Source organism: Hydra viridissima, unplaced genomic scaffold (genome assembly GCF_058129835.1).
Source record: "Hydra viridissima isolate aposymbiotic clone 2 unplaced genomic scaffold, HvirCarnegie_v1 scaffold_8, whole genome shotgun sequence".
NCBI lineage: Eukaryota > Metazoa > Cnidaria > Hydrozoa > Anthoathecata > Hydridae > Hydra > Hydra viridissima.
Window position 1 is genome coordinate 10,487,973 of NW_028324307.1, and position 26,080 is coordinate 10,514,052.

At 28.1% G+C, this 26,080-nt stretch overlaps 2 protein-coding genes, 1 long non-coding RNA gene and 1 pseudogene across 5 annotated transcripts in view; 3 read left to right on the top strand and 1 right to left on the bottom strand.

Annotated features, from left to right (window-relative positions):
- LOC149884966 (uncharacterized) overlaps positions 1-26,080 on the top strand; it is a 748,071-nt gene that overhangs the window by 630,848 nt on the left and 91,143 nt on the right. The window lies entirely within an intron of this gene.
- LOC145186519 (DNA-binding protein RFX6-like) lies at positions 1,778-25,895 on the top strand. 3 transcript variants are annotated; one of them, XM_090096732.1, is made up of 16 exons: positions 1,778-2,167; positions 3,723-3,798; positions 6,163-6,286; positions 15,033-15,094; positions 15,203-15,280; positions 15,647-15,782; positions 16,029-16,106; positions 16,240-16,353; positions 16,621-16,670; positions 17,009-17,109; positions 17,697-17,900; positions 18,955-19,049; positions 22,137-22,251; positions 24,433-24,549; positions 24,676-25,169; positions 25,284-25,895. In XM_090096732.1, the coding sequence occupies exons 1-16, from the start codon at positions 2,074-2,076 to the stop codon at positions 25,608-25,610; spliced, it is 2,265 nt and encodes a 754-aa protein (XP_089952858.1). In that variant the 5' UTR covers positions 1,778-2,073; the 3' UTR covers positions 25,611-25,895. The 3 variants fall into 3 exon arrangements, with proteins under 3 accessions (XP_089952858.1, XP_089952859.1, XP_089952860.1); XM_090096733.1 differs by lacking the exon at positions 1,778-2,167 and adding an exon at positions 3,180-3,435; XM_090096734.1 differs by lacking the exon at positions 1,778-2,167 and adding an exon at positions 3,232-3,410.
- On the top strand, positions 6,493-9,874 carry LOC149885022 (uncharacterized). The gene is made up of 2 exons (XR_016455256.1): positions 6,493-7,202; positions 7,675-9,874. It is a non-coding gene; the product is annotated as an uncharacterized LOC149885022 (long non-coding RNA).
- On the bottom strand, positions 12,057-14,168 carry LOC149885023 (uncharacterized; annotated as a pseudogene).

The following is a 26,080-nucleotide window of genomic DNA, read 5'->3' on the forward strand; positions in this document are numbered from 1 at the left end:
TGAAGCTTTATACTTTAGAAGCTTTCCTAAAGACTTGTTTAAAATGAAACAATTTTAGAGTAAATATATTTCTTACAAAACGGATTAATATCAATAGATAAAATAACGAAACAATACTCTCTCTTTTTGTCTTAGTAAAAAATTTGTGACAAAAGTTAACTAGCGGAAAGAAAGTGTGAAGGAATCTTTAATTCCTTTATTTTTCTCTTTTTTTTTTTTTTTTACCGCCGAAATGATTGCATAGGGGAAGGGAGGAACACACATCTGTCTTTAAAATGTCATGAACAGTATTTTGTTATAAATGTTCACATACGTGCTACAAATTATTCTTATGTTTCACTTACAAATGTTTCAAGTACGTGTTACTAATTATTCTAAATCCTTAGACATAAATTCATTTACTCATAGATGAATGCTAAAACCATTTGAGAAATATTTAAATGGATACTTTTATTGACAAACGTAAAAAATAAAAACATTTCAATGAAACCGCTATTTATTCACAAGGTCTAACTTTAATTTGCAAAATATTTAAAATCCAGCATTTATGTTTTAACAGCCTTTTATTAACAAACAGCCGTTAAAATGTTAAAATCAACTTTCAAAAAATTACAACTTTATTTGCGACCAATATTTACAACCATCGCACGTCGGTCTCTTTAAAGTAATGGAAGTTTTTTTCTTACTTTCCAATTAAACATTTTTCTTAATCAATTTTTATATATACTTGCTATATTTGCTTCATTTTTTTTTTCTTCAGATGCTTCACTATATATTTTCTTTTTCTTCTGGTGCTTAACTTTGATTTAAAATAATTGCTAATACTTGTTAAAAACACCTGGGATTTTAAAATCTTTAAATGAGTTCAAACTTTTTTAAGATCAAAGTATCAGTAGCTTACTTTTATTACATCATTATTAGAGATAAACACAGTGTGCTAAACATAAAATGTTTACCTTTTTTTTTCTCTTAAAAATATTCCTACGTTTTAAAATTGTCAATTAATATTCACGGATTGCAGCAGAAAGAAAGAAAGTGACAACATAGAAAATTTTACGTTAAATTAACAAATTTTAAAACTTTAAGCAGAATAACACAAACTAATACTTTTAAAATAGTTAAAAAAAAAAAAAGGTTATGAAATTTAGCTCATGCAGCATTTTAAGAAAGAAAGCTTTACCTATTCTTTACATATTCTTTTTCAAGCTGCATAAGAATTAATGAGTTCTTTATTTTCAAGTTGGTTTCTTCATTTAACGACTTTTCAAATAACTGGACTAAAAGCGAAACAATCCGTTTGTTGCATTAAAGAAACCATTAAAGCATTATATGTTTCATTTCTTTCTCTTTAAATGAATATAGCCAAAAGTTTTAAACATTATCATTCAAATCTTTAACATCACAAACATAATCATCTTAAAAATAGCTTTTTCGTTCTTTTTTTAAAAAGAACAAATTTCGACAAACCTAAAAACAATTAAATATTTTCATTTGTGAGCTAAAAAAACCTAAAAACTGTAGTATGTTTTGAAATGTTTGAAAAATTTAGTAAAGTATTAAAAAAATTTAGTAAAATATTGTGAAAAGATGTTACCAACGTATCACATTTTTTTAATTATGAAAAAACTTTTTTAATATCTTATACAAGGTAAACATTAGAAATATTTTTCCCAATGGAAAATTGTTGGTCAATAAAGATCTACTGCATCAAAGAATTTCAATATATTTCCAGGGTTGCCAGACCTAGGCTCTCTTATTGTTGTCATATAATAACTAAATAGCTTTTCTATCTTTTTGAAGTTGGAGGTTTAATTTTAGATTGAATTCAGGGGGTAAATGAATATGACGCATGATAAACCAACAATAGAAACGATACCTTGAAACTTTTTATTTTCATTTCATCATTTTCTTGCAGATCACCTTTAAGATTTTAAATGTTTAAAAAGAAAGGTTTTGTTGTATTTAAAAAGAAAGTTTTCTAAATTAAATATACAACAATCTGAAGTTTAGAAGTCTTCGTCATCGATCGGTATAACATACTGAATTTCTTAGTAGATCCTATTCATATAAAGAATGGAGAAAAGGAGCATTCCAACCAAAGGAGGTGCCAAAATTGTTTTGTTAAACTCTTCTAATGAAACAAAGGGAAACGACCGAGCGCAGAAACGTAAGTAAACCATATATATATATATATATATATATATATATATATATATATATATATATATATATATATATATATATATATAACGACCGAGCGCAGAAACGTAAGTAAACCATATATATATATATATATATATATATATATATATATATATATATATATATATATATATATATATATATATATATACATATATATATATATATATATATATATATATATATATATATATATATATATATATATATATATATATATATAAAATTCGGGGATGATAGGATAATATTTGGTTGACCCCATCACTTTTCGAAAGGCAAAAAAAGTTAACACAAAAACTTTTAAAAATCCAATAACTTTTGTTTCAAAAACAGGAGCTAATAGTTGAAAGACCATTTGAGATAAAATGATACTACGATAAAGAAATTGACAAACTATGGTTCCTGTTATGTCTACATTTACTTGAGGGTTTGTTAAAAGAAGTGTTCACTCAAAGTTTTTGTTTACAAAGTTTTGCAATTAACGCTGAAAAAGAAAAAATCGTTTATAATTTTTATGCATCGCAACATTCTTAAAAAGAATTACCTTTCTTTTTTCTAATTTCACATTGCATAAAAAACATCTCAATACCAAAATTATAAGGCGTGTAATAATATTCTAACTAGTAAAATTTTATTTAATGAGGATCTTTAAAAAATATTTTCGTTTTAATAATGCTTACAAAAACGTGAGGATCCTTAGTTTTTTAGCAATAACTTGAGCTTAATGAAAATTGAAATTGAAAATAATTAATCTTATAGTCAGCAAGTCTTATTTTAGTCAAGTTATAGTCTTCCAAGTAGCAAAAAAATTAGATTATCTCGAGAATGTACATGCAAATAGATTTTACTAATTGTAAATGATTTTTTCTATTTGAAAATTTACACAAATTCTGTCTTTAGTTGATTGAAGTTAATGTGCACATTTTGAGCTCAATTTTTTTTACGGGAATATTTGGAATCACTAAATATGATTGATCGGCCGTAACTTTCCACTGACCATTAGAGTTTCACTTTTACCATCAAAATCTTAACCATTTAAAACGAAATAAAAAAAGGACGGAATAAATAAATAAATAAATAAAAAAGAAAATAGGGGCTATGCTGTAAAGATCTATTAAAATCCAGTTTTATTAGTTTAGTAACTGCTTTGTATTAATCTGTTACCAAAGTTATAGTTATACCTGGCTATAATAGAATATATATATAAGGTTGATTCTATTTAAAATATATATGGTAATTTTAATATTAGTTAGTTAACTAAAATGTTATATATATATATATATATATATATATATATATATATATATATATATATATATATATATATATATATATATATTATGTATATATGTTTATGTATGTATGTATGTATGTATGTATGTATGTATGTATGTATGTATGTATGTATGTATGTATGTATGTATGTATGTATGTATGTATGTATGTATGTATGTATGTATGTATGTATGTATGTATACACACACATACAATTTTATGCATACAATTTTATATCAATTTAGATGTTAATATTCAAAGAGTTGGGCAGAAAACTGTCTTATCAGCAAAAGAAGAGCAAGCTTACAAAACGTTAGAATGGTAAGTTGATTAGATATTATTTGGAATTAAAAAAGAATACATAATCATTATAATCTTTTGAAAAATGAAGGGTTTACATTCTGTTACAGTTTTGACTTTTTTTGATATTTATTTGTTAGATTAGCTTAATGGAGTTTTTATTCAGGTGTTATAATATAAATTTATACATAAGATATCTTCATGAACAGCAAACTGAGGTGTGCTTGATTTACGGTTAGCGTTTTGGAGAATAAAACATTTCTATCCAGTTACTTTGTTTCAACATTAAAAAACAGTTCAATTACATTATCTTATTTGGAAAATTTTTAAAAGTGTATGTTTGGTGGCATTACTTTTATATTATAGGTAGCATATTTTTATATTAAGCAATAATAATTGTTTTTTTATTATATTTAATCTTAACTAAAAAAAAATTCTTTAAATTAAAGGAACCAAAAAAATTTCCCACTGTTTAATTATAATGGTTTACAGAAAAATAAAGAATTAGGTATAAATTTCAATGTTTAACAAAAAGATAAAGATTTAGGTATAAGCAGATTGCTGAAAAAGTTTAACTTATCAAATTTTACATAACTATATTTTATTCTTTGAGGACTGTTTCAGCTTAAATGTAGCTTATTTATACAAATTTTGTCCTTTCAATGCAATCATAGTTTTTGAGTAACCATTTAATGGATAAGGAATTTAACCTTTGTGCACAATCTCTGCAGAGTTATTGTAGAATTATTACAGAGTGTAAATAAAATAGGGTAATTCTATGTGAATAGGATTGAGAGTATGCAACCTATAAGATATTGTAGGCGATATAAATTTGACTTAATTGCTTTTCTAAAGATTTTTTTAATGGCTAAGAAAACCTTACCTAAAAAAGTTATAAAATGAATTAATGGTATTATGAAATACAAAGCATTTTTGTTATTCAAATTTAGATATTCTTAATGCAATTTTACATGTTTTAAATTTTTTTAACTCAAAAACTAATAATTAACATCTTTAGTATATATTTAGAAATAGTATTCTAAAGATATGAATTTTACCTATTGTGAAGTTAATTTCCTATTAAAAAAGTTATTACTTTGAATCATACTTTCTACTTAGTAATTAGATTTAAAAAAAAGTTTATATAAAATATTTAACAAGTAACCTAGGGGAAATTATGCTACCTTTTATTACATCTGTTTTCTCACTATTGTTTAACCACAAATGTTTTATTGCCAATATTATAATCACTGTTATTATTTGCACTGATACTGTTAACCATTGTTTTATTATTTTTAATCATAACTATTAACTACTAATAATTAGAAACTATTAAAAGTCAATTTCCTTGATAAGGTAAAGTATGTGTGGACCATTTTAAAATGTAGAAAGGATATATTGGACCTAAATATTATTCATTCAATTTTTTAGTGCAGTATTATTTTTGTTTTTCACATTTATTTCTTTTTTGCATTTTATCCAAAATTACAAATTTAATATATAAAACAACTGAATTAGTCCATAAGTAAAAACAAAAGTGAAAAATATTACTGGTACATAATTGCAATAGCAAATTTATTATTATCTTCATTAGTGTCATATTATTTACATCAGTGTAAAATACTGACAGCAAAATATATAAGTTTTGAATGAATTTGATATTATTATTGTTAATGAATGTTTTAACATAATGAGTTTATCAGTAAATATACTGGTTTCCATAAACGTTTTGTATAATGTATTTAATATATAAAATAGTTTAAAGTTTCTAAGATAAATAATATTGAAGAAACTTATTTGATTGATCAGAGATAATCTTATTGATGCTTTTGTAAGTTCATGTATCCTCAAGGCACAGCTCAGTAGTTCTCATTGCCATCAGATAAGTTTGCTGTATCTCTTGTCAAATGTAGTTGTAACAAAATGTAATCCTACACTAACATTGGGACAGGTTATGACTTGAAATACTAATGATTTTAATACTAGAATAATTTTTTTTCTCCTATAGTATAAACTTGAACTTTTCTTTATCTTAATGTCAGAAGTTTATTTAAAAAGGCTAAATATAACATTATTTTTTATTTTTGAAAAAGACCAATTTTTTATATCTGTTGATTAAGTTCCCTAAACCATAAAAGAAACATTTAGAAAAAAAATTGATTTGTTTTATATGTTGACCTCCTATTTTTGACCTATTTAAAGAAAAACAAAAATTAAATTCACCAAGCTCTGAAACTAAGGGTTGGATTTTTAAAAAGTATATATTCCTTTCAAATTGTTTCATTAGATTGTTTTTATATATGATTAAGACAATTATTATGAGTACTATCAATGAAATTTTAACATATAATTGTATAATATACCATTTTAAAAATATTTTTATAGGCTAGAGGAGAACTTTACTCATTATCCTGGTGTATGCTTACCTCGTTGCATAATGTATGCTCATTATTTGACATTCTGTCAAGAAAACAAACTTCATCAAATGTGTGCTGCTACTTTTGGAAAGGTTTGAATATTAAAAATTTTCTTACAGTTTAGCCATTTTTAAAGAAATGAGTCCTATTTTTAAATAATTCAAAATCTGATTGAAATGTTTTCATATATCTAAGTCATTTAAAAATCATTTGAAATTTGTTTGAAAATCATTTAAAAGATACTAAAAAATAATTTAAAGGTTTTTTTTTTTTTTTTTTTTTTTTTTTTTTTTTTATACTAGAAGTAAATGTTTTTAAATACAAAACTCACACCTGTAGTTTTTACAATTATCCTGGAGCTCTTGTAAAAAAAATCATATGGACAGTATTTTTAGTAACTACACTCCTATTCAGATATAGTTTACTAATTTTCATAAAAAATGTTTTCATATTAGCTTTTGTACTAATTTTCTAATTTTGTTCACGGTGAAGATACTTTATTCACTGTGAAGATATTGCTTCAGGTTTATTTAGATAGGAATCCATATAAGATTATTAAAAATGATCCAAAAACGTATCCCACTGTGTTTTAAGTTTAGTGTTTTTTTTTTTAAAAAATAAGAAAGTTGTCACAATTACAACAGAAACAAATAAAAATTCAAAAACAAATTTTTACTGCTGAGGTTTATATGCAAGAGTTATGCAAGAGATGAGTACTGTCATGTCTTAAATTTGAACAAGTAAGTTTATACATTCCTACTCATATTTTCCATTTTGCAAATATACTTGGGAAATGTGCTGTTCATACTTACCATTTTTGTACTTTCTCTTGTTTCCACCTCTTGCAAATTACTAAAAATTTTGGTTTCATTTTCTGCCCTCTGATTTGTACTTTTTAAGCTTCTCCTTATTGCAAAGTTTGTTTAAAGCATCTTTTTCAAACATTAAATTAAATTTTTTTTATAAAGGTTTTTCAATTAAGAGTGATTTGATGGCAATTTTTGACATGTAAAAAACAATTTAGGGTAATTCCATGTAAAAGTGGGAAAAAAAATTAAAATTTTCACCCACTCTTTCAGATCTCCATTAAATTTTAACCAGTGGTACCTACCAATTAAACATGAAAAATGCAAAATTTAAGATCCCAACTCCAAGTGATTTAAAAGTTATGATTTGAAATTTAGCCTAGAATACCATATTTTTTGTCCACATCTGCCATGATGGGTTCTATAACATCAACTTTTTTGAATAATTCAAATTCTAATGGAATAAAACAGCTGAAAATTAGTAGCCAACCATTTTTGAGGATGCTAAATGTGAATATGTAGAGAAAATTACACAGTTTTTTGACATTCATTTTTTGATTTTAAAATAGTAAAGAAAATTTTTCTGTTTTTTTTTTACTATGGGTTGCACTTTCACTAATTCCTGGAGTTACTTTTTTAAGGGGTGTTGTCTGGTATAAAAGAAGGATAAAAAGTTTTAAAAATAGTTTTTTGTTTGAATAGAATATTGTTGTCATGTCAACGATGTGTTGTTAGAAAAATACAGTTTTAGATTAAATAATTACTGAGTCTTATTTGTATGTTCATTTTCTTAATCATGGCAAACAGTCAACAGGTGCTCAATTGGAATTCAACTAGGAAGTGAATGTCATCTGACATCATACACATACTTGCTAGGAATTCAATACTTTGAAGACCTTCATGATGATGATAAAGATTAATATGGAGGACTGGACTATCAGTTAATGTGGAGGACTGGGCTATCAATGATCAATGTCAAATCAACAACTTGTCTCCATCATAAACATGCTCATTTGAAGCACTATACAACTAAACACAATTCTGCAATCCATTTACTACTCATAAAAAAACTAGGAAAGTTATTTATAGCAGTTCTTTTTTTCTCAAATTTGCATTTATAGCTAATTTTAGCTAACCTTTTAAAGTTTAACAATTAGACATCATAAAATCTCTCATTTTTAGGTGTCTTTTTTAAAATAGATATTATGGGTTTCTTTTATTCTACAGGCAGTCTTCATGAAATTAACTTGGATACAGCAAACTCACCATGAAGTAAAGGCAAGTTCATAGTACCAGGTGAAAAGCTTTGTCCACAATGCAGATATAAATTTGCATTAGGTGAAGAATCAGAAGTAAATGAGATGAAGATTGAAGATGATATAGAGAAAGAAATTATACTAGAGTCAACAAGATAATTACTCAATAGTAATTTGTGTGAACTTGAAGTGTCTACTGTAAAAGTTCATTCATTCAAATCCTCTTACAAACCTTCACTTGGGAAGAGAAAATTAAAACAAGTTGAAGAAGTTGTTACTAAGAAAACTGCAACTGTTTTGAATGTCACTAAATCTGATCTTGCTGCACCGGATAAGATTGAAGTTCCAATAGAGATTCAAAGTTGACGATCTAGACAACCTTAATGACTGCATGAAAAAAAAACTCAAAATTTCTAACAGATAGCAACTTCAAATTTTGACAAAAACCCCAAAATCTTGGAATATCAGAAAAGCGGTAAAAGAGTTAGTTTCCAAAAGTGAAATTTAGAAGGCAGAGTTGTTACATGAGCAAAAAGATGTCACAGCATACCCTGATGTGGTTAAACAATATTGAATCAGCCAGGATATTTTAGAACTTGTAAAACTTTTACTGTTCAAAAAGACTACATTAGTATTGGACAAAAAAAACACATGTCTAAAAACTTGATTTTGTCTAACCTGAAGGAACTCTATACAGTTTATAAGATAAAGTACCCAGACCACAAAATCAGATTTTCCAAATTTTGCAGTCTTCAGCATAAATGGTGCATCCTTGTTGGGCCAAAAAATACCCATTCTCTGTGTGTGCATTATACACCAAAATGGGAAATTGATTTTAAGTGCTTTAGGCTTTGAAAGGTCCAACCATGAAATCATTGAAATGATTGTCTGTAGTAGAGAATCAAAAGTTTGCATGATTCACCGATGCAATAGTTATCCTGGCATACAAGCTGCTCAACATTTCTTACAGCAGTATCTGATACAAGATGATGATCCAAAGGAACAATGTAAAAATGGTGAAAGTGATCAAAATGAACATTCAACAGTAGATTTCAAACAGTTGGTAACAACAGATAGAACTTACCAATTAAAAATTAAGCTTCCATAAAATTCATTATTTTTCTGATTGCTGCTCAGTAAAAAAACTTCAAATATTTTTATAATTTATGTTACCATGCTGAAGATTTTTCTGTTAGTTGCATCTGGAATTTCTTCACAACAACCAATGGCAAATCACCATGTGATGGTATTAGTGGCACTGTAAAAATGCTTGTTGCCACTGCTAGTTTACAGAGTCCAACCACAGGTCAAATGCTGTCTCCTGAAACAATGTTTGAATACTGTCAAAAGTCAATCAGTTGGATCAAATTTCCAGATGTTACTGCTGAAGAAATGAAGCTAACACAAAAGAAACTTGCCCATAAATTTTCAATAGCAACCACTATTACTGTGACAAAAGTTTCCATCAATATGCTTCAATTACAAAGATGAAACAGTTATCTGAGGATGATGATTTTGCTCTAACATAAAAAAAAAGATATAGTTCAGACTGACAATTTTACTAATGTGCAAATATGATGAATTTTACTGGCTTGGTTTCCAAAATTGATAAAGAAAATAATGATTTCATGGTAAAGTTCATGCATCCCAATTTTTCCAGATAAATTATATTTTTAAAATGTAAACTTTAAAAAAGTGTAGAAATTTGTTTAGACCATTTTAAAATGAAAAAATGATTATCAAAATTTTGAATTGGGTTATTTTCTCTTTATCTTTGGATTCCCTACCCTCAAAAATAATCAGATACATATTTTCAGCCAATATCTTCAACTATAACTTGAATTATTCAGAAAAAGGTACCACTAAAAATATCCATAACGGAAAACATGGGCCCCAAAAAATGGTGATCTAAAGTTCAAAATAACATATCTTTATAATGATTCAAAAAACCAAAATCATCTTTTATATAAAGGTGCTTTAACATCTTTTTTTATCTGAAAAAAATTCAAGCCCATGATTGTTGGATACTCCAGGAATTAGTGAAAAAGCAACCCGTGGTAAAAAAACAGAAAAATTTTCAGTTTTTTCAGCATTTTTATTCCAGTAGACCTTGAATTATTCAAGGTGATGTTATAGAATCCATCATGGCAGACATGGACAAAAAATATGGCATTTTAGGCTAAATTTCAAAACATAACATTTGAACCACTTGGAGTTAAGATGTCAAACTTCACATTTTTTCATGTTTCATTGATAGGTATCACTGGTTAAAATTTAATGAAATTCTGAGAGGTGGGCAGAATGAATGTCCTACTTTTACATGGAATTACTCTTTATAATTCATAAACACATACTGTATTATTAAAAACTTCTTCTTATTTTAAAAGATTTTGTTCTAAACTTTATTGATACCAAAATTGACCTTTGAATTATTCTACATAGTTAAATATAAAAGTTAAACAGTTTTATTATGATAATAAAAATTGTACAGTATTGACAGAAAATTTGAAGTTGTAAATTTTTAAAATATAATCAAAATAAAAATATAATTAAAAAAAGAAAATTGTTAGGATGTAATATATACATATATCTTTATTAAAATATATTTTATTGCTTAAACAATAGTTTAGATATGCCAAGCTTTCTATAAAGCATAAGTTTATTAATTTTTAAGCTAACTACTGATTATCTTGTTTATTTTCGATTTGAACAAGTTGAGTCCTATAGATTTAACATTTAATTTTTGATATAAATTTTAGCTTGAGAGTTAATAAAATATTACCATAACTATTATTACAACTATAACTATATTATAACTATAACTATAACATTTATGATAATATTGTATTGAAATATTATCGTATTGTCATAGTTTTGATACACAGGAGCTTATGTTTTTTTTTTTTTTTTTGGAAAATCTGGAATGCTATCAAATTTTAGAATTAATGAAATGGCTGCCCTAATCTCCTAATCTTAATCCCAATGAGTTATTGTAAGATAGAAAAGTATGGGAATAGCAGCCATAGGGTGTCCCAAAATGACATGAATTTTTTAGTTTTTAAATATGTTTAGATTTTCAATCAGTTTCATATGTATTTTTATCTACTAAAAGCAAAAAAAAAAAATTTTCTTATTTGAACCCCCCCCCCCCCCGCCGCTCTTTTTTTCATGTTTTTTTTTTTCTAAAAAAATGACACAAAGGACTAAAATTATTTTTGATAATCAACTATGTTTGCATTTTTTTAAATTTTCTTGTGTAATTTTGTTCAATAAAACTTAATCAAATGTTATTTTCAAAAAAATTTCATATTTGACCCCCTCATAATCCCTTTAAAGTGTTTTGCCCCAAAGCAATCCTTTATATACTCCTTTTATATATCTATTATTTATATCCAATATAGTTAATTATTATTATAGTTTCAAATAGTTTTGTAATAAATAAAAATAAAAATTTGTTAAAATAAGTTGTCACCTGGTTTATGACCTTACCCCTTACCCCCAACCCCCCCCCCCCCCAACCCCTACCCCATCCCCCATCCTTTTTCATAATACCGTTGTCGTATGATTTTTTTCTGGCTAAATATGGAACTTTATAAATTATAAGTTTTAATTAAAATAAAAAACTTGATAAATACTCAATTATTAAACAAAGAAGCAAAGAAATGATTGGTATAAATTTATAACATTAAAGCACAATGGGAATAAGTACTAAGAAATTCAAAATCTCATTTTTTTAAGATTATAACAACAAAATAATATTTTAGAGGTATAATAAAAAAGAGATTGTTTAGAGCGTATTTTCAAAAATTAAGTTTTTGAGTTGCTTGTTTATTCATGTGAGGAAAAACTATTCGATGGTGTTCTACTGCATGTAAAAGAAATTCCTTCTGCTCTTCATCTTTTGTAATAGATGTTGCATAGTCTTGAATTAGTTTAACAGATCGTTCTGCTGTATTGTTAACAGATCTCAGTGATTTGATATGCTCAAACATATATTTAAAATTTGTGTTAGCTTTCCAAAACTTTGGGGATTTTGCCAACCAACCATCGTCCTCATTTAGATATCTGAATAAATTTAGAATGTTGCTTGATTTTGGTCCAATTAAATCAGTCAAACAAGTACTCTGCTTCAGAAGTGGAAATTGAGGAAAGTCAATATCATGTTCACAGTTTTCTTTTATATTTTTCAGAATTGTTTTAGCAATTTTAGTTTTATCACAATCAGATACCTTATCAGAAAATAATGAAAGAGGGGACATTTCTTCGGGTAAATACCAAAGGTGCCGATTAAATGTTTTCAGGGCAGCAACAGCAACATCGTTGTCAATGTTTTTATAAATAAGCATTTCTTTGTAGAATTCCAAGTCATTAAATGGGTCATCGATTGTGCTTGTGCACCTAAGCCATATTTACACATAAAATAGTAAAGTAAATTTACAAAACCATGATAATTTCTCTATAAAACTTTCTTCATACTCTGCCAGGTCAGCAAAAGCAAACATTTTTGATGTGTACAAGATTGTACACATCCATCTAGCATGATGGGAAGGCTCCAGGATTGTGCCACTGTATATTCATTTGTTTTGGATTGAGTAATTGCAAAGCAAGTTGACAACATTCTTGATAATCATCTCTTAATATTTTTTGAGATTTCCAGTTAAGTAAACCAAACAAAAAAATTACTACTTCTGCTTATTTGGTCTTTAATACTGGCTCTTCGATTTTTATTTTTCTAAAAGTAGTATCTCAAGTTAATGAAAGTTTAGGCCATACCTTCATTCTCCAAAAACTTTTAAGTAAACAGAAGACAAAACTCTTTCAAAAATATGGTGTCGGCAGGCGTACCAAAGTAACTTTTTATTAAAGTGTTCTTTAATTAACTTTGCAGAACCATTTATCCAACCTGAATTTGATGGAGTTGTGTCAAAAATCATTGTCACAAGTGTTTTTTCTAGTTTCCATGCCTTTACAGCATCTATGGTAGCTGTTGCCTGACTTCTCCCTGTTGTATCAGGAATCCTGGATTTGATAAATTTGATGGACATTGGTAAAATGAATGTTTTCTTAATATCATCTGAAACTTGCTGTCGAATTTGATTGCCTGATCTGTTCACTGTGCATTTTGAGATATTTCATCTAAATTGTGACCTAATGCTTCAGCTACAGCTAAAATGATCCCAGATTTTTTTCTGTTGGATAGATTAAACCTATCAGCCATTAAGGAAACCTTAGGTTTTTTAATATCTCGATTTTTTTGTTCCGTCTAGCAATAGTACTTTCTTCATTTTTATTATGAAATTTGTCTTTTATGTTTTCTTTTCTAGATTTTTCTTTTTCAATAGCCTTGATTTTATGTTTCTCTTTTTCCTTCTTTCTTTTCACTTTCATTGCATAACTCTTGTCTAATGGGCCTAAAAATTGGTTTTTTAAGTGACGCTGATCTGAGAGAAAATCTATATCTGAGATCTGATTATTGATACTATGTGAGGTATCTAAATTTTCTGTATTTGATGCTGTAATATCAAACAGCGATGATAATTTATTAGTAAAACTCAGAAGTTAAGCTGCATAATATTTTTTTTGCATTTTTTAATCAAGTTCTCTCTAAGATGAATCAGATGCAGTATCAGTCTAACAATATCTTTCTTCTGTTTTGTTGGAATTCCTGCCATTTTCCAAAAAACATTAACTTTTTCCCAAACTACAGATGCAACTTCTTTTTTACCAGTTAATTTCAAATCAAATCTCGTAAGATGAAGATAATGCCATACAATGTCTCCATTTGTTGGTAGTTGACATATCTTTGCTTCAAGAGTAGGTATTAATTTACCAATAATATTATCAAACTTCTCATTATTTTTCCTCAATTTACTATTGCTCATAACTGATCAAAATTTTTTATATATGCTATTATATCTATAGATAAAAAGTAACTGTAAATTATAAAATTGTTTGAATAACGTATGTAACATTAATATTCATAAAAATTTTTCTCATCTAAAAAATTGCGAATAATATTTAACAAGTTTTGAGAACCATTGAATTGAAACAAATTATATTTTCTAATATTAGCTATGATACATAGTTTAGAATTATAATTATAGTATTGATATAAAACATATTTAATTGCAATAATACATTTACATATTCAGCCTAAAATCACAGTTTAAAAGTAAATAATTTTGAAAAAGTGGGCAGCAATGGGGGTTAAAAATTTAAAAGAAGGGTGGGGGGGTCAAACTTCATAATTTTCCAAAAATCTTCCTATTTTCACTTTTAACGGACAAAACTACACACAAAACTAAAGGAAAAAAAATTTTTTTTTTTTTTGGGACACCCTAAGCAGCCATCTTCTACTCAAATTCTCTGGAGCATCTTACAAGAGAAATGGAATAGTATACCATTGCAAATATTTCAAAAAATAATAGAACACATACCTAAAATCCCCTGTAACCAAAAATAGAGCTGGGGACTGATGAGTCAAAGAAAAATTTTAAAACACTAATTTTTTTAAAATACTTTTAATTATGTTATGACAAGTAATGCCTATGTTATGCAAAAAAATATTTTGATCAAATATTAGCCAATAATATTGTAGTTATTAACTTATTTCTACAATTTGACTACCCTACCTTAAACTTTCTGTTGGTAGTGTATATAGTTGTTATGACAATAAAGCTTATTTAGTTGTTATAGAAAGATAATGATTAAAGTTACTTTTATCTGTTTTAATTTTAATCAAATAAAACTGTTAAATAAGTATTTTTTTTTTTAAGATCATCCGACAAAAATTTCCTGAGTTGACAACACGCAGACTAGGAACAAGGGGGAACTCTAAGTATGTCCTTATTCTCTGTATTAGTATTTATTGTACAAAAGCATCTCTTCTAAACTAGTATCTTAGTTTTCAGTTTTTAAATTTATAGGTTTTTTCTCGCTATTCTAGATACCATTATTATGGTGTTGCCATCAAAGAATCATCAAAATATTACCACACAGTCTATTCTGGTCTAGGATTGACTAGGTATGGATAAAATTATCATAGTAACTAAAAAAGGTTTCAAATAACTTAGTTTATAGGTTTGCGAAAGTCCTGTTTTGATAAATTTATCAGGTATTTAATTAAAACTAATAATTGGTTAATTAGTTGTAGCTATTGTTCTCATCATGCTCTATGCCAAATAAACTCAATTTACTTTGTCATGAATTTAATTTATTATAAATTAACGTAGTTGCTTTAAACATTTATCTAAAGTACTTATAACAAAAATTAAGATTGTTTTTTTATTACAATTATTGTGTTTATTGTTTTATTTTACACTCATTTCAATTTTAAATTTGATGTTAAAAGTATTTTATGTATAAATAATTTTTTTTTGTGTTTTAATAGATTTTCAGGGTCAAAACTCTTAAGTTCAGACAATGCTTCTCGAAAGATTTTGTCTGCTGCAAAGTCTGGTAGTTTATTACCAGATTTTCCTTCTCCTCATCAATTGCTTTTGCCATATCATGTAGAAACATGCAAGGTATCTGTCTCAAAAAGTTTTATTTTGAAATATCATTTTTCTAGATTTCACATAGTAGGAATCTTTAATTTAAGAAAAATTTCTTGTAGCACAACCTGAATACTTTTTTTTTTGCAATTAAAAGGCACCAAAAGGTTCCACCACCAGGTTTCCTTTACTCTCTCAGAAATGCTGTCTGATCAATTAGATTACCTCTTTTTAAATGTTAACTCTTTTTAAATTTTAGTATTGATTTCGATTATTTAGTTAGATACCTTCATGGTTATGTACAGAACACATTGTCAGTGCATATTAGATACTGCAGTAGCAAAAAACTATGAAGGGGTACCTTTGAAATTTTATACTTATTTAAATTTTAAATTTGATTAAAAGTTGTCATGGAAATATAATGAATGTCTTTCTAGCATATGTCAAATAATTCTACAAAAAAATTAATTTTTAAAAGTATGTTTGACAGATTCATCAATACTTAGTGCACTTTTGGCAAGGTATACCAAATCATTTAAAATCATTGTTTGAAGTTCCTGAAATAGTCAGTTTGGTTTGTGTTTGTGATGCAATTACATTTATGGTAAGTGCTGGGTATTATATCAAAATATAATTTATTATTGATATGTAACTGATTATTTATTATTATAAATGACTCTTATTGTTATGTAATAAATATTAAGTTAGGTTTTAATTTTGCACCAACCAAAATATATAAAAGATTTACAGGTTTGATTTCCAGGGTCAAGCAATCCATGGTTAATCTATGGAAGCAATACTAAAGCAGGAACAAATTCTAAGTTCAACAATTTTACAGTAACATTTTTTATTGCTTATTTTTTTACTAAAGGTTTTAAATGACAGCCTTGTACCAGCAAGTCTTGAAGAAATAACTGATCAGTGAGTCATCTTTTTAACATTTTTAACATTCTTAAACATATATGCAGTTTAAATTCATTTTTGAAATGTTTATAAATTTTATTTTAAATAGAAGTTTGAATGGTTTCAATGCATGACTTTTATAAAATACTTCAAAATTTTATTTACATAAGTTTGAAATAAAAAAAAAGGATTAAAAGTTTAAAGGAAGAAAAAAATGTTTACTTTAAATTTTTTAAAGAATTTTGATCTTTTAAACAGTTTGAATTTGTTTTGTTGCTGCTAGTAATTTAATATGTTCTATTGTTTCTTATAAAAGTAGTTGTAATAAACATCAATGAATGCATTTTCACTTTTAGAACACTTACTGAAGTCCGCAGGTTTGTAAATAGTTTGGAAAGTTCACTCCATACTGCGCTTAAAAATTCAAACTCTTGTTTACTTGAAAGAAAGATCCAGGGTTAGTTTCACTATTTATTTTATTTTGAGCTTCTTTCATAAATTTAATTTTTGGAATGAACTACCGTGGTGTGACCTAACAAAGTCCTATGCTTTAAGAAAGTCCTAATTTAAGAAATGACAAATTACGCATATATAAAATAATCATTTGGTGAAAATAACTTAGTAATTCTAACTAGATATCTAGTTAGTTAAAATAAATTTTTTTTCTAGATTTTTTATTTTACATATACAAAATTTGTCATTTCAAATTTGTCTTAAATTAGGACTTTCTTAAAGCATAGGACTTTGTTAGGTCACACCACGGTAAGTTGGGAAAAAATCTCTATAGTTTTTTTCTTAAATGGTTTTATAAAGTTATATAATAGTTAAGTAAAAAATAATAAAAATGCACATTTTCATGTAAATAAAAAGTTGATAACCACTTTAATAGTGAAAGTCAATGATGAAGTCTGTGAACTAAGATTATTTGTGTCCAAGATCAGAAAAAATATTTCTTGTAAAGTTACTACATTCAAATCTTTTTTCTAAAATTTATTTTAAATTAATTTTATTTTATTTTACTTTTATAAATTTTTATTATGATAGTTGCCCGAAGGTTTATACAAGCTGTAAAGCGTCAAACATCTTTCCTTCATTTGGCACAATCATTTAGAGAAGTACTATCTGATAATGTTATTGCTCAAAATCTTATCAATGAGCTAGATGCAATTGATATTACATCAATTGGAGCACAGGCCATTTTCACAACTGCTGATTGTAAGCAAGATCAGTCTGATCTTCATGAAGAATGTATGTAGTTTAGATTTTTGGATTTAAAATAAAATTTTTTTAATCTTTGTTTCATTTATTTTGTCTTAATTGTATTTTAAATATTATTACAAAAAACTATATTAGATATTTTTTAATAAAAGTGGAATATACTCTTTTATTCATAGTAAAACTTTATTGTTGAATAGTACTGCAATTTAAACATAAATTGTTCATTTTGATTTTGGGGTTTTAATTTAAAAAGTTTAGTAGTTTAGTAATTAATCTTAAGTTACGTAAAGCACTATAAAAAGATTGTTTAGTAAAAACTTATACTAAAACTATAGCTGAAAGACAACAGAATGGCACCTATTAAATAAAATATTTTTTTCAAGCAAAAGTTATTGATTATTATGTAATGTTGGAATAACACAAAGTGAATTATGTAAATAGTTTAAAATGTCTGATGCAGTTATAAGTTAATTAGTTTATAAATGTAAAACCAAAGAAAAAAAGTTATTCAAAAAATCATTTGCAAAGATTTGCACATTCTCACAAAAATTGGATGGTAGAACAGTGGAGACAAATGTTATGATCAGATGAGTCAAAGTTTAACCTGAAAGGTTCAGATGGTAAATGAAGTATGAGAAGACTAGCCTCATAGATGTCCTAAGATTATTAAGAACAATAGATATGCTATCAAATTATGATCTGATATGCTTTTGATGATATACTCATAAGTTCATTTAGTTTTGGAGTTGAAAATAATGTTTTTTTTCTTTCTGTAATATTTTTTTATATTGCTGCATAAATATACATCTATCTTGTATAGAAGAGATGCTTATGCTGCATTTCTTTGTAAATTTTTTTTTTTTATTGAAATCTAAATAGTAGTTATAAATTTCAATGTAGTGACAGTGTAATGTATGTATGTATGTATGTATGTATGTATGTATGTATGTATGTATGTATGTATGTATGTATGTATGTATGTATGTATGTATGTATGTATGTATGTATGTATGTATGTATGTATGTATGTATGTATGTATGTATGTATGTATGTATTGTATGTATGTTTATATATTTTTTTTAGATTTAGTTGAGTTGAGAGAACTTTTAAAACAGTCTGCAAGTGTTGAGGAGTATGTTGAGTGGTTAGAGAGGATTATTAAAACTCAGGTGCTACAGGTATGTTGCATTTTATTGTCACATGGATAAGATTCTTTTCAGCTTTTTTTAAACTTCTTAATCTCCTACCATTTATATACTTTATACATTTGTATATATTGCACAATGTTTTTGCTTACTTTGATTTTTCAATGTTTATTTATGTATTTTTTGCCACTGAATTCAAAAATCACATTCTTTTTTATGTACCAGTGATTGTTTTTTATTTATGCTTAAGTTTACATTTCTTGATATAAGAGCAAATTTTCTCTATCTAGTCAGTATGTTATATCAATCTATTCTAATATTATAAGGATTATTACATAGCATATAGCACTTTTTCATATATTGAAAGGTATTTAGGAAGTATGATATTAGTAAAAATAAAAAGAAAAAATACAATTCTTTACTATAAACTCTATTAAATCAAGATTTTCTTGAGTGCATACTTTCATCTTTTCTGACTAGAGACCATATATAGTTCTCCCATCATAGCAGTATTCCATCGTCCTTGATATCTACTTTCCATTTTTGCAATGCCCTGATGAAATCTTTTACTATGCTCCTCAATAACATCACCCATGTTTTTGGGGAAGAAATCTAGATGCAAATGCAACATAGGAATCTTTACAGACATACCACAGCCCAGTTTCATGAATGTTTTATTAAGGTTTGCAACCAGTTGTTAGTAATTAAGATCCTTGCGATTTTCTAGGAATCCACAAACTACATCATGAAATGCAACCCAAGCTTCTTTTTCAACTTATGTCATTGGCCTTTTGAGTTTCTCTGACTTCAAGATTGCTTTTATTTGGTGTCCATTGAATATGCCATCTTTAAATGCCAGCTTTGAAAACATCAGACAAATCTCTTGTAAAGTTTCTCTTCCAAAATCCCATTTGAATTTAGAATAACTAATTTTGTCAAGAAATTCTTTGACATTATCAGTCTTCTTTTTTCTGTAATGAGTGTGCAATAGGCAATGATAGGTATTTATTTCTATTGTGGAGCAACACTGCTTTGAGACTCTGTTTTGAGCTATCTGTGAACAGTCACCATTATGCAGGATCATGCTCTAGTCTAAGAGAAGTAAACAAATCAGTCACATCTTTGCAATACCATTACACAAGTCATAGTAAATTTCAAATTCTTTTACGTCATTTCTGGTACACACATGTCCTGCACTTCATAAAAGAATGAAAAAACAACATATATAAACTTCAGCATAGTCATAAATAGCAGTAGCGTTCAAAACTTCATTAAAAAATAAATGCATAGCAAATACTTACATTTTGTGGTGGTTGCGGTACTGGTAGGCTGTCATCATGTGAGACAGACGCTGTCAATGATGGTATGTTTAGGTATTGAAGAGCTTGTCTTCCTTTAGCTTTTCTGTACTTCGTAATATCAATCATACAAAAGTAATTTTCATCGTGATGATTCTTCTGCTCTCTCCATACTCTGGGAACAGCAAAAGGCATTGTCTTTTTTTTTTACCTCGTAACCTTCCTGCTTGAGTAGTTTGACAAGTTCCACATCACATGAGGGGCCCATGGTTTGTCCTGATCTAACCATGGGCATTCGTAAATATTTTTCATACGCTATCCATGATATGGTACCTTTCACAATCTTGTGTAATAGCTGCTTTTTGCTAATATAATATCCACATACATAGCAAAACATATCAGGAGGATTTCGACATCTTCTAGTAGCCATTATGAGAAGAACAGAACTTAGTCAGCACAAATACGTATATAATGCGTATTTGTGCTGACTTAGAGTAGCTTAAGATGTTTTAAAAACAAATTATTTTAGTCTTGAGCGCAAAGTTTAAATGCTTATTTGACAACAGTCATGTAAGGGTCTGCGTCTCGTTATTTTTTTAAATCGAGACGAGACGATCCTAAAAGCCTTGTCCCGATTAGCAACAAATATCGAGACAATTTTCAACTTTCAGTCGAAATCCGAGACGATACCGAGACGAGACGAGATGTCCCGGACAAAAAAGGAGCTTTACAATTTCCCGGAATTTACATCTTTTTAACGAGACATAACGAGACATAACGAAATATACTAGTTAATCTTTAATGTGAAATTTAAATAATGAATTTCTGACACAATTACCATTATTTATTTCAGCTGCTATTATTGATATTGTTATACCATCTACATAAACACAGCTTTATAAAAGTTAATGGTAGCAACTGAAATCAGGGGGAAAAAAATATTTTTGGGAAAGTATTTAACTTTTTCCACTAAAATATCGTGTAAGAAGTGGATAAATATATGTCCAAGGGCTTTAGTGCCATTTTTTTGCTGTTTTGAGCCACTGTGCGTCATTTCTGGCTGGCAAAACAAACTTGGTTGGCAAAAAATTTTCTTCACTGCGAAAGCGCGAGTAAGATATCTAGTTAATATTAAGGGTCTGCGTCTCGTTATTTTTTTTCCAGGAAACTTCTCGTCTCGTTACGCTTTTCCCGGTTCATTTCAAGAAAACGATTCCGAGACGCAGACCCTTAGTTAATATAATTGATCTGTCTCGTAACGTTTCGTTATTATCCGGGACACAGTTTTTAAATTCCGAGAAAAAAATTATGTCCCGATTTATAACTTTATTCCGGGATAATTGTTTCCTTTGTCTCGTTAATTTTCCGAGAAATTTCTCGTCTAGTTACGCGTTTCCCGGTTCATTTCGAGAAAACGATTCCGAGACGCAGACCCTTACAGTCATGCAAAACTTTCTGTATAAGTTTTATGAAAGATTTTACGACGCGGAAACGGAAAACTTACATTTAAAATACCCTATTGATGACGTATTTTTCTGTCTACAATATACGTATTATTATATCTTTTAACTCAATACTTTTCTTTCCTAATCCAAGCCTCGGCTGTGAGAGAAGCACACTAACAACCATGAAATATTTTGTTAGGTACCAGGGTTGTATGGACGCTCAGTTGTCGGTTGGCGCTAAAAACGTTTTAACTTTGAAGCGGTCGATGATACAGAAAAAAATTTTACATTTTTGGAATTAGCAAAGAAAATTAATAAACAATAAAAAATTTACAGTGGACAAAAATTTGTAACATTGTGTTATACATTTTATTTAGTACTGTGAATCTGACCTCTCCTTTAAGTTACGTGCACAAGAATTTCTGTTGTCTTGGTCTTTTTTTGGAACACGAGTTATGCACATGCTGACATTGAATAACTCAAGAACCTATGGTAAACCTTTGTAGTTATTTTTTTAATTTCAAAATAAAAAATATTCAACTATTTTAAAGTAGAAAATATTTAATGATCTCAAAGTAGAATTTACTTAATGATTTCTAACTAAAAGGACTTTTACTTTTGGTATTTTTGTATTATATATATATATATATATATATATATATATATATATATATATATATATATATATATATATATATATATATATATATATATATATATATATATATATATATATATACACACAGTATTGGACAAAATATTTGCAACCAAATAATGCTAATTTAGTTTCTTTATATAAAAGTGCTGCATTTTTTCAATTTAGAGAAATAGCTATTTAACTGTTTAGAGACAAAGTTCTTCAAGTTTTATTCATCACAAAGTTCATTATTTGTACACGAAAATTAATAAATTAATCAAAAGTATTAAAAAAAGTTGATTTCCTTCTGGACAAAACAAGTGCAACTCGACAAAATGTTGACCAAGCTGTATTTCGCTACCAATGTTTCGTGGCGAATCCTTTGTTGTCGATCACAGCCTTGCATCTTCGAGGCATAGATTCGATCAGGTGATCAATGAAACTTTGTGGAATCGCTGCCCAGGCCTTTTGGATTTGTTCAAACAGTTGATCCTTATTACGAACACCTTCACGATTAATTCTGCGGTTAACGATCTCCCACAGGTTCTCGATAGGGTTGAGATCCGGAGATTGAGGCGGCCAATCCAACACCGATAGGTGGTTGTCTTGAAACCACTGCTTGACTACTTTTGCAGTGTGTTTCGGATTGTTGTCTTGCTGAAAAACCCATTTTATTGGCATATTCCATTTAGCATGAGGTAACAACATCTTTTAGGATATTTTTATACATGAAACGGTCCATTATTCCATCGTTTCGATGTATTGGACCTAGACCGTTAGCAGAAAAACACCCCCAGACCGTAGCAAACAGGAGTCTTTTCTTCTGGTTTTTTAGTGAAATCAGCGGTTTCTTTGCAGGGCGTCGAGAAAACAATCCGGCTTCAACAGCACGTCGTCTGATTGTTCGGTCCGATACAGGCAGCTCTAATTGCTTTTGTATCTCGACTGATGATATCCAGGGATCCTTCTTGACGGATCTGACGATCATAGAATCCTCTCTAGAAGTGGTGGAACGCGGTCTTCCACCTTTGTTATCTGCTACCAACTTCCCCGTAGAACGATATTTGGAACATAGTCTTGATACGGTCCATTTTTTCACGCGATATTTATCAGAAATACTTTTTTGTGACGTTCCACTTACGTAATCGCCAACAATTTTCTTTCTTAGTTCCAATCCAAGACTGTCGGGAGCCATTTTTGCGCTCATAAGTCATAAAAATAATAATAAATAATCACGCTTCTCAAGGCTTACCGTGTTACATTTACCTTGTGATGATACAATAATACTCTGTGGAACACAACGTCTTGGTTGGATGTGGACTGTATTGATGTAATGAAACACTTGTTGTATTTCACTTCTTGTATTGATGTTCTTCGATAAAACACTTTGATAAAACTCACTTCGATAAACTGTCTTGATAATACTGACTGATTGACTTCCATATACTGACTGAATTACATGTCGATTTACATGTCTCTTATATAGTAAAATGAACCTGTGTGAACCTGTTCTGGAAGATTCTAGATGCTTCTTTTCGATGCTTCTGGATATTTCTGGATGCGTCTGGATGCTTCTGAATGTTTCTGGATATTTCTGGATGCTACTGGATGCTTCCAGATGCTTCTTCTGGAAACTTCTGGAAGCTTCTGCATGCTTCTGGAAACTTCTGGATACTTCCTTTAATTATTAAAAAACTTCCGTGACGTTGACACGGACCAGACTTAAGAAAATGAAACAAACCAAAAAAGTTGCACTTGTTTTGTCCGCTGCAAAATGGCACTTGTCAATGAAATTCTGCCTGTGTGCTGTCACCTGTCAACTGATTGCTCATGTCATGGCATGCTATGACTCCAGACTCCTGAACTGTTTGCTGTGGTAGTATAGTTCGTTTCGTTTTTAAGACATGTAAAATTAGGAACACTTTTTAGCATTGTTCGATGTTGGTTGCATATGTTTTGTCCAATACTGTATGTATATATATAAGAGAGAGAGAGAGAGAGAGGTAGAGAGAGTTTAATAATTTTAAAAATTTTAGGACCTTTCCATTTAATAAGAATGATGTTGGATGAATATTTGCTTCTTATTATTGAAACACGACTTTCTAACCAAGAGCAATTTTCACTTCAGCAAGAATCCGAACGCCTCATCAAGGGTAATATTTTTTAAAATTTTTATGATAACATTTATAAAGATTTTTTAAACTTTTAAAAACTTTTAATTATCTTGTGTGTGGCATTTACCTCTCAAAAAATTTATTTTGTTCAATTTTTTTTTTCAGTGTCAGGCGATAAATGTATAAAAATGTCAGAATTTGCAACCATGTCTAAATTTGGTGCACCTCGAGAAAAATCATTGCAAGCGGTCCGCTCCTCTTTCCATTCTCCGAACAAATCATCAAAGAAACTTTCTGCTCTTCCACCGATTTCATCGTTACAAAATTTGAAAGGAAGTTCCTTACCTGTTAGTTCTTTACCAAATGATACTCTGTCCTATAAATTCGGTGAAGCGCAACCAATCGAAGGCTTGATTACTTTAACACCGCCTTCTTCTCCCGTAGAAAATCTTCAAGATAATATTTCTCTACTAATTACAGATCAGTCTAAAAAAAAAGAACAGAAAAAAACAAAACGCAAAAAAATCAGCAGCGCTGACAAGACTAAGTTATTGTGTAATGTTTCGAGTTTAGTTGATGAGCATTTTAGGAATTGTGGTGTTGATCAGTTTTCGATTGGCAAAGGGGAAAACACGAGTGATCTTCAAAAAATATACCAAGTTATTTTCTTTTAATCTTTTTTTTTTTTTTGTTTTAGTTTTCGGTTTTTACATTATTGTTGCAATTTTATTTTGATGTTGAGTATTTTAACAGTATTTGTTTTTGATTTTTAGAGTCAAATTATAAATGAAGCAACTTTTGCTTCATCGTCAGAGTTGTACTTATGTAACAATTTGGCTGACGAAGAAAACAATCCGTTGCAATGCTCTTTTAGTCAAATTTTAAATAGCGATGTTTTGTTTTCATTTGATGATGAAGCAGTTCATGTCGGTGAAGATAGTTTTATGACTGCTGAAGATACAAATGCAGATCGGAATACGGCGATGTTTAATTTTACTGATAATTTTACTGGTCAAAGTATTGAAGAAGTTTTTTTGAAACGAAATACGGATGATGATGATTTCTCCAGCTACACTACTTTTTTAGAAATGTCTTTCTAATGCGATCTTTGAGATTATTATGACACTAATGCGATCTTTGAGATCATCATGACACTAATAGATATAATATAAATAAACTCCAATTGATCTGATAAATAGTTGAATTTTTAAATTTTAAAAATTGGTGAATAAAAAACCTTCGTGTAAAAATTATTAAAAGTTTGGTAAATTTTAAGTTTGATTTTCCACCTTCACTAAAGTGTAAATATAGAGAACATCTTTTTAATGAATTATTTCATGTTATATAGACACAAATATACAAATATAAATTTCAGATTCAATAAAGCTCTTTTTTTTTATTGCAAACATGAATTTTTGCACAAAACAAAATATTTTCTCTATAAAAAATTATATGTACAATGTGAGTTTTTCTTTAAGGAAAAACCGTTAATTCGCCTTCAAATTTCCTTTCCACAAACTCTTTGTAAGATACACTCAAAAAAATCTTTCCTTATTTTTAAGGAAAAAAT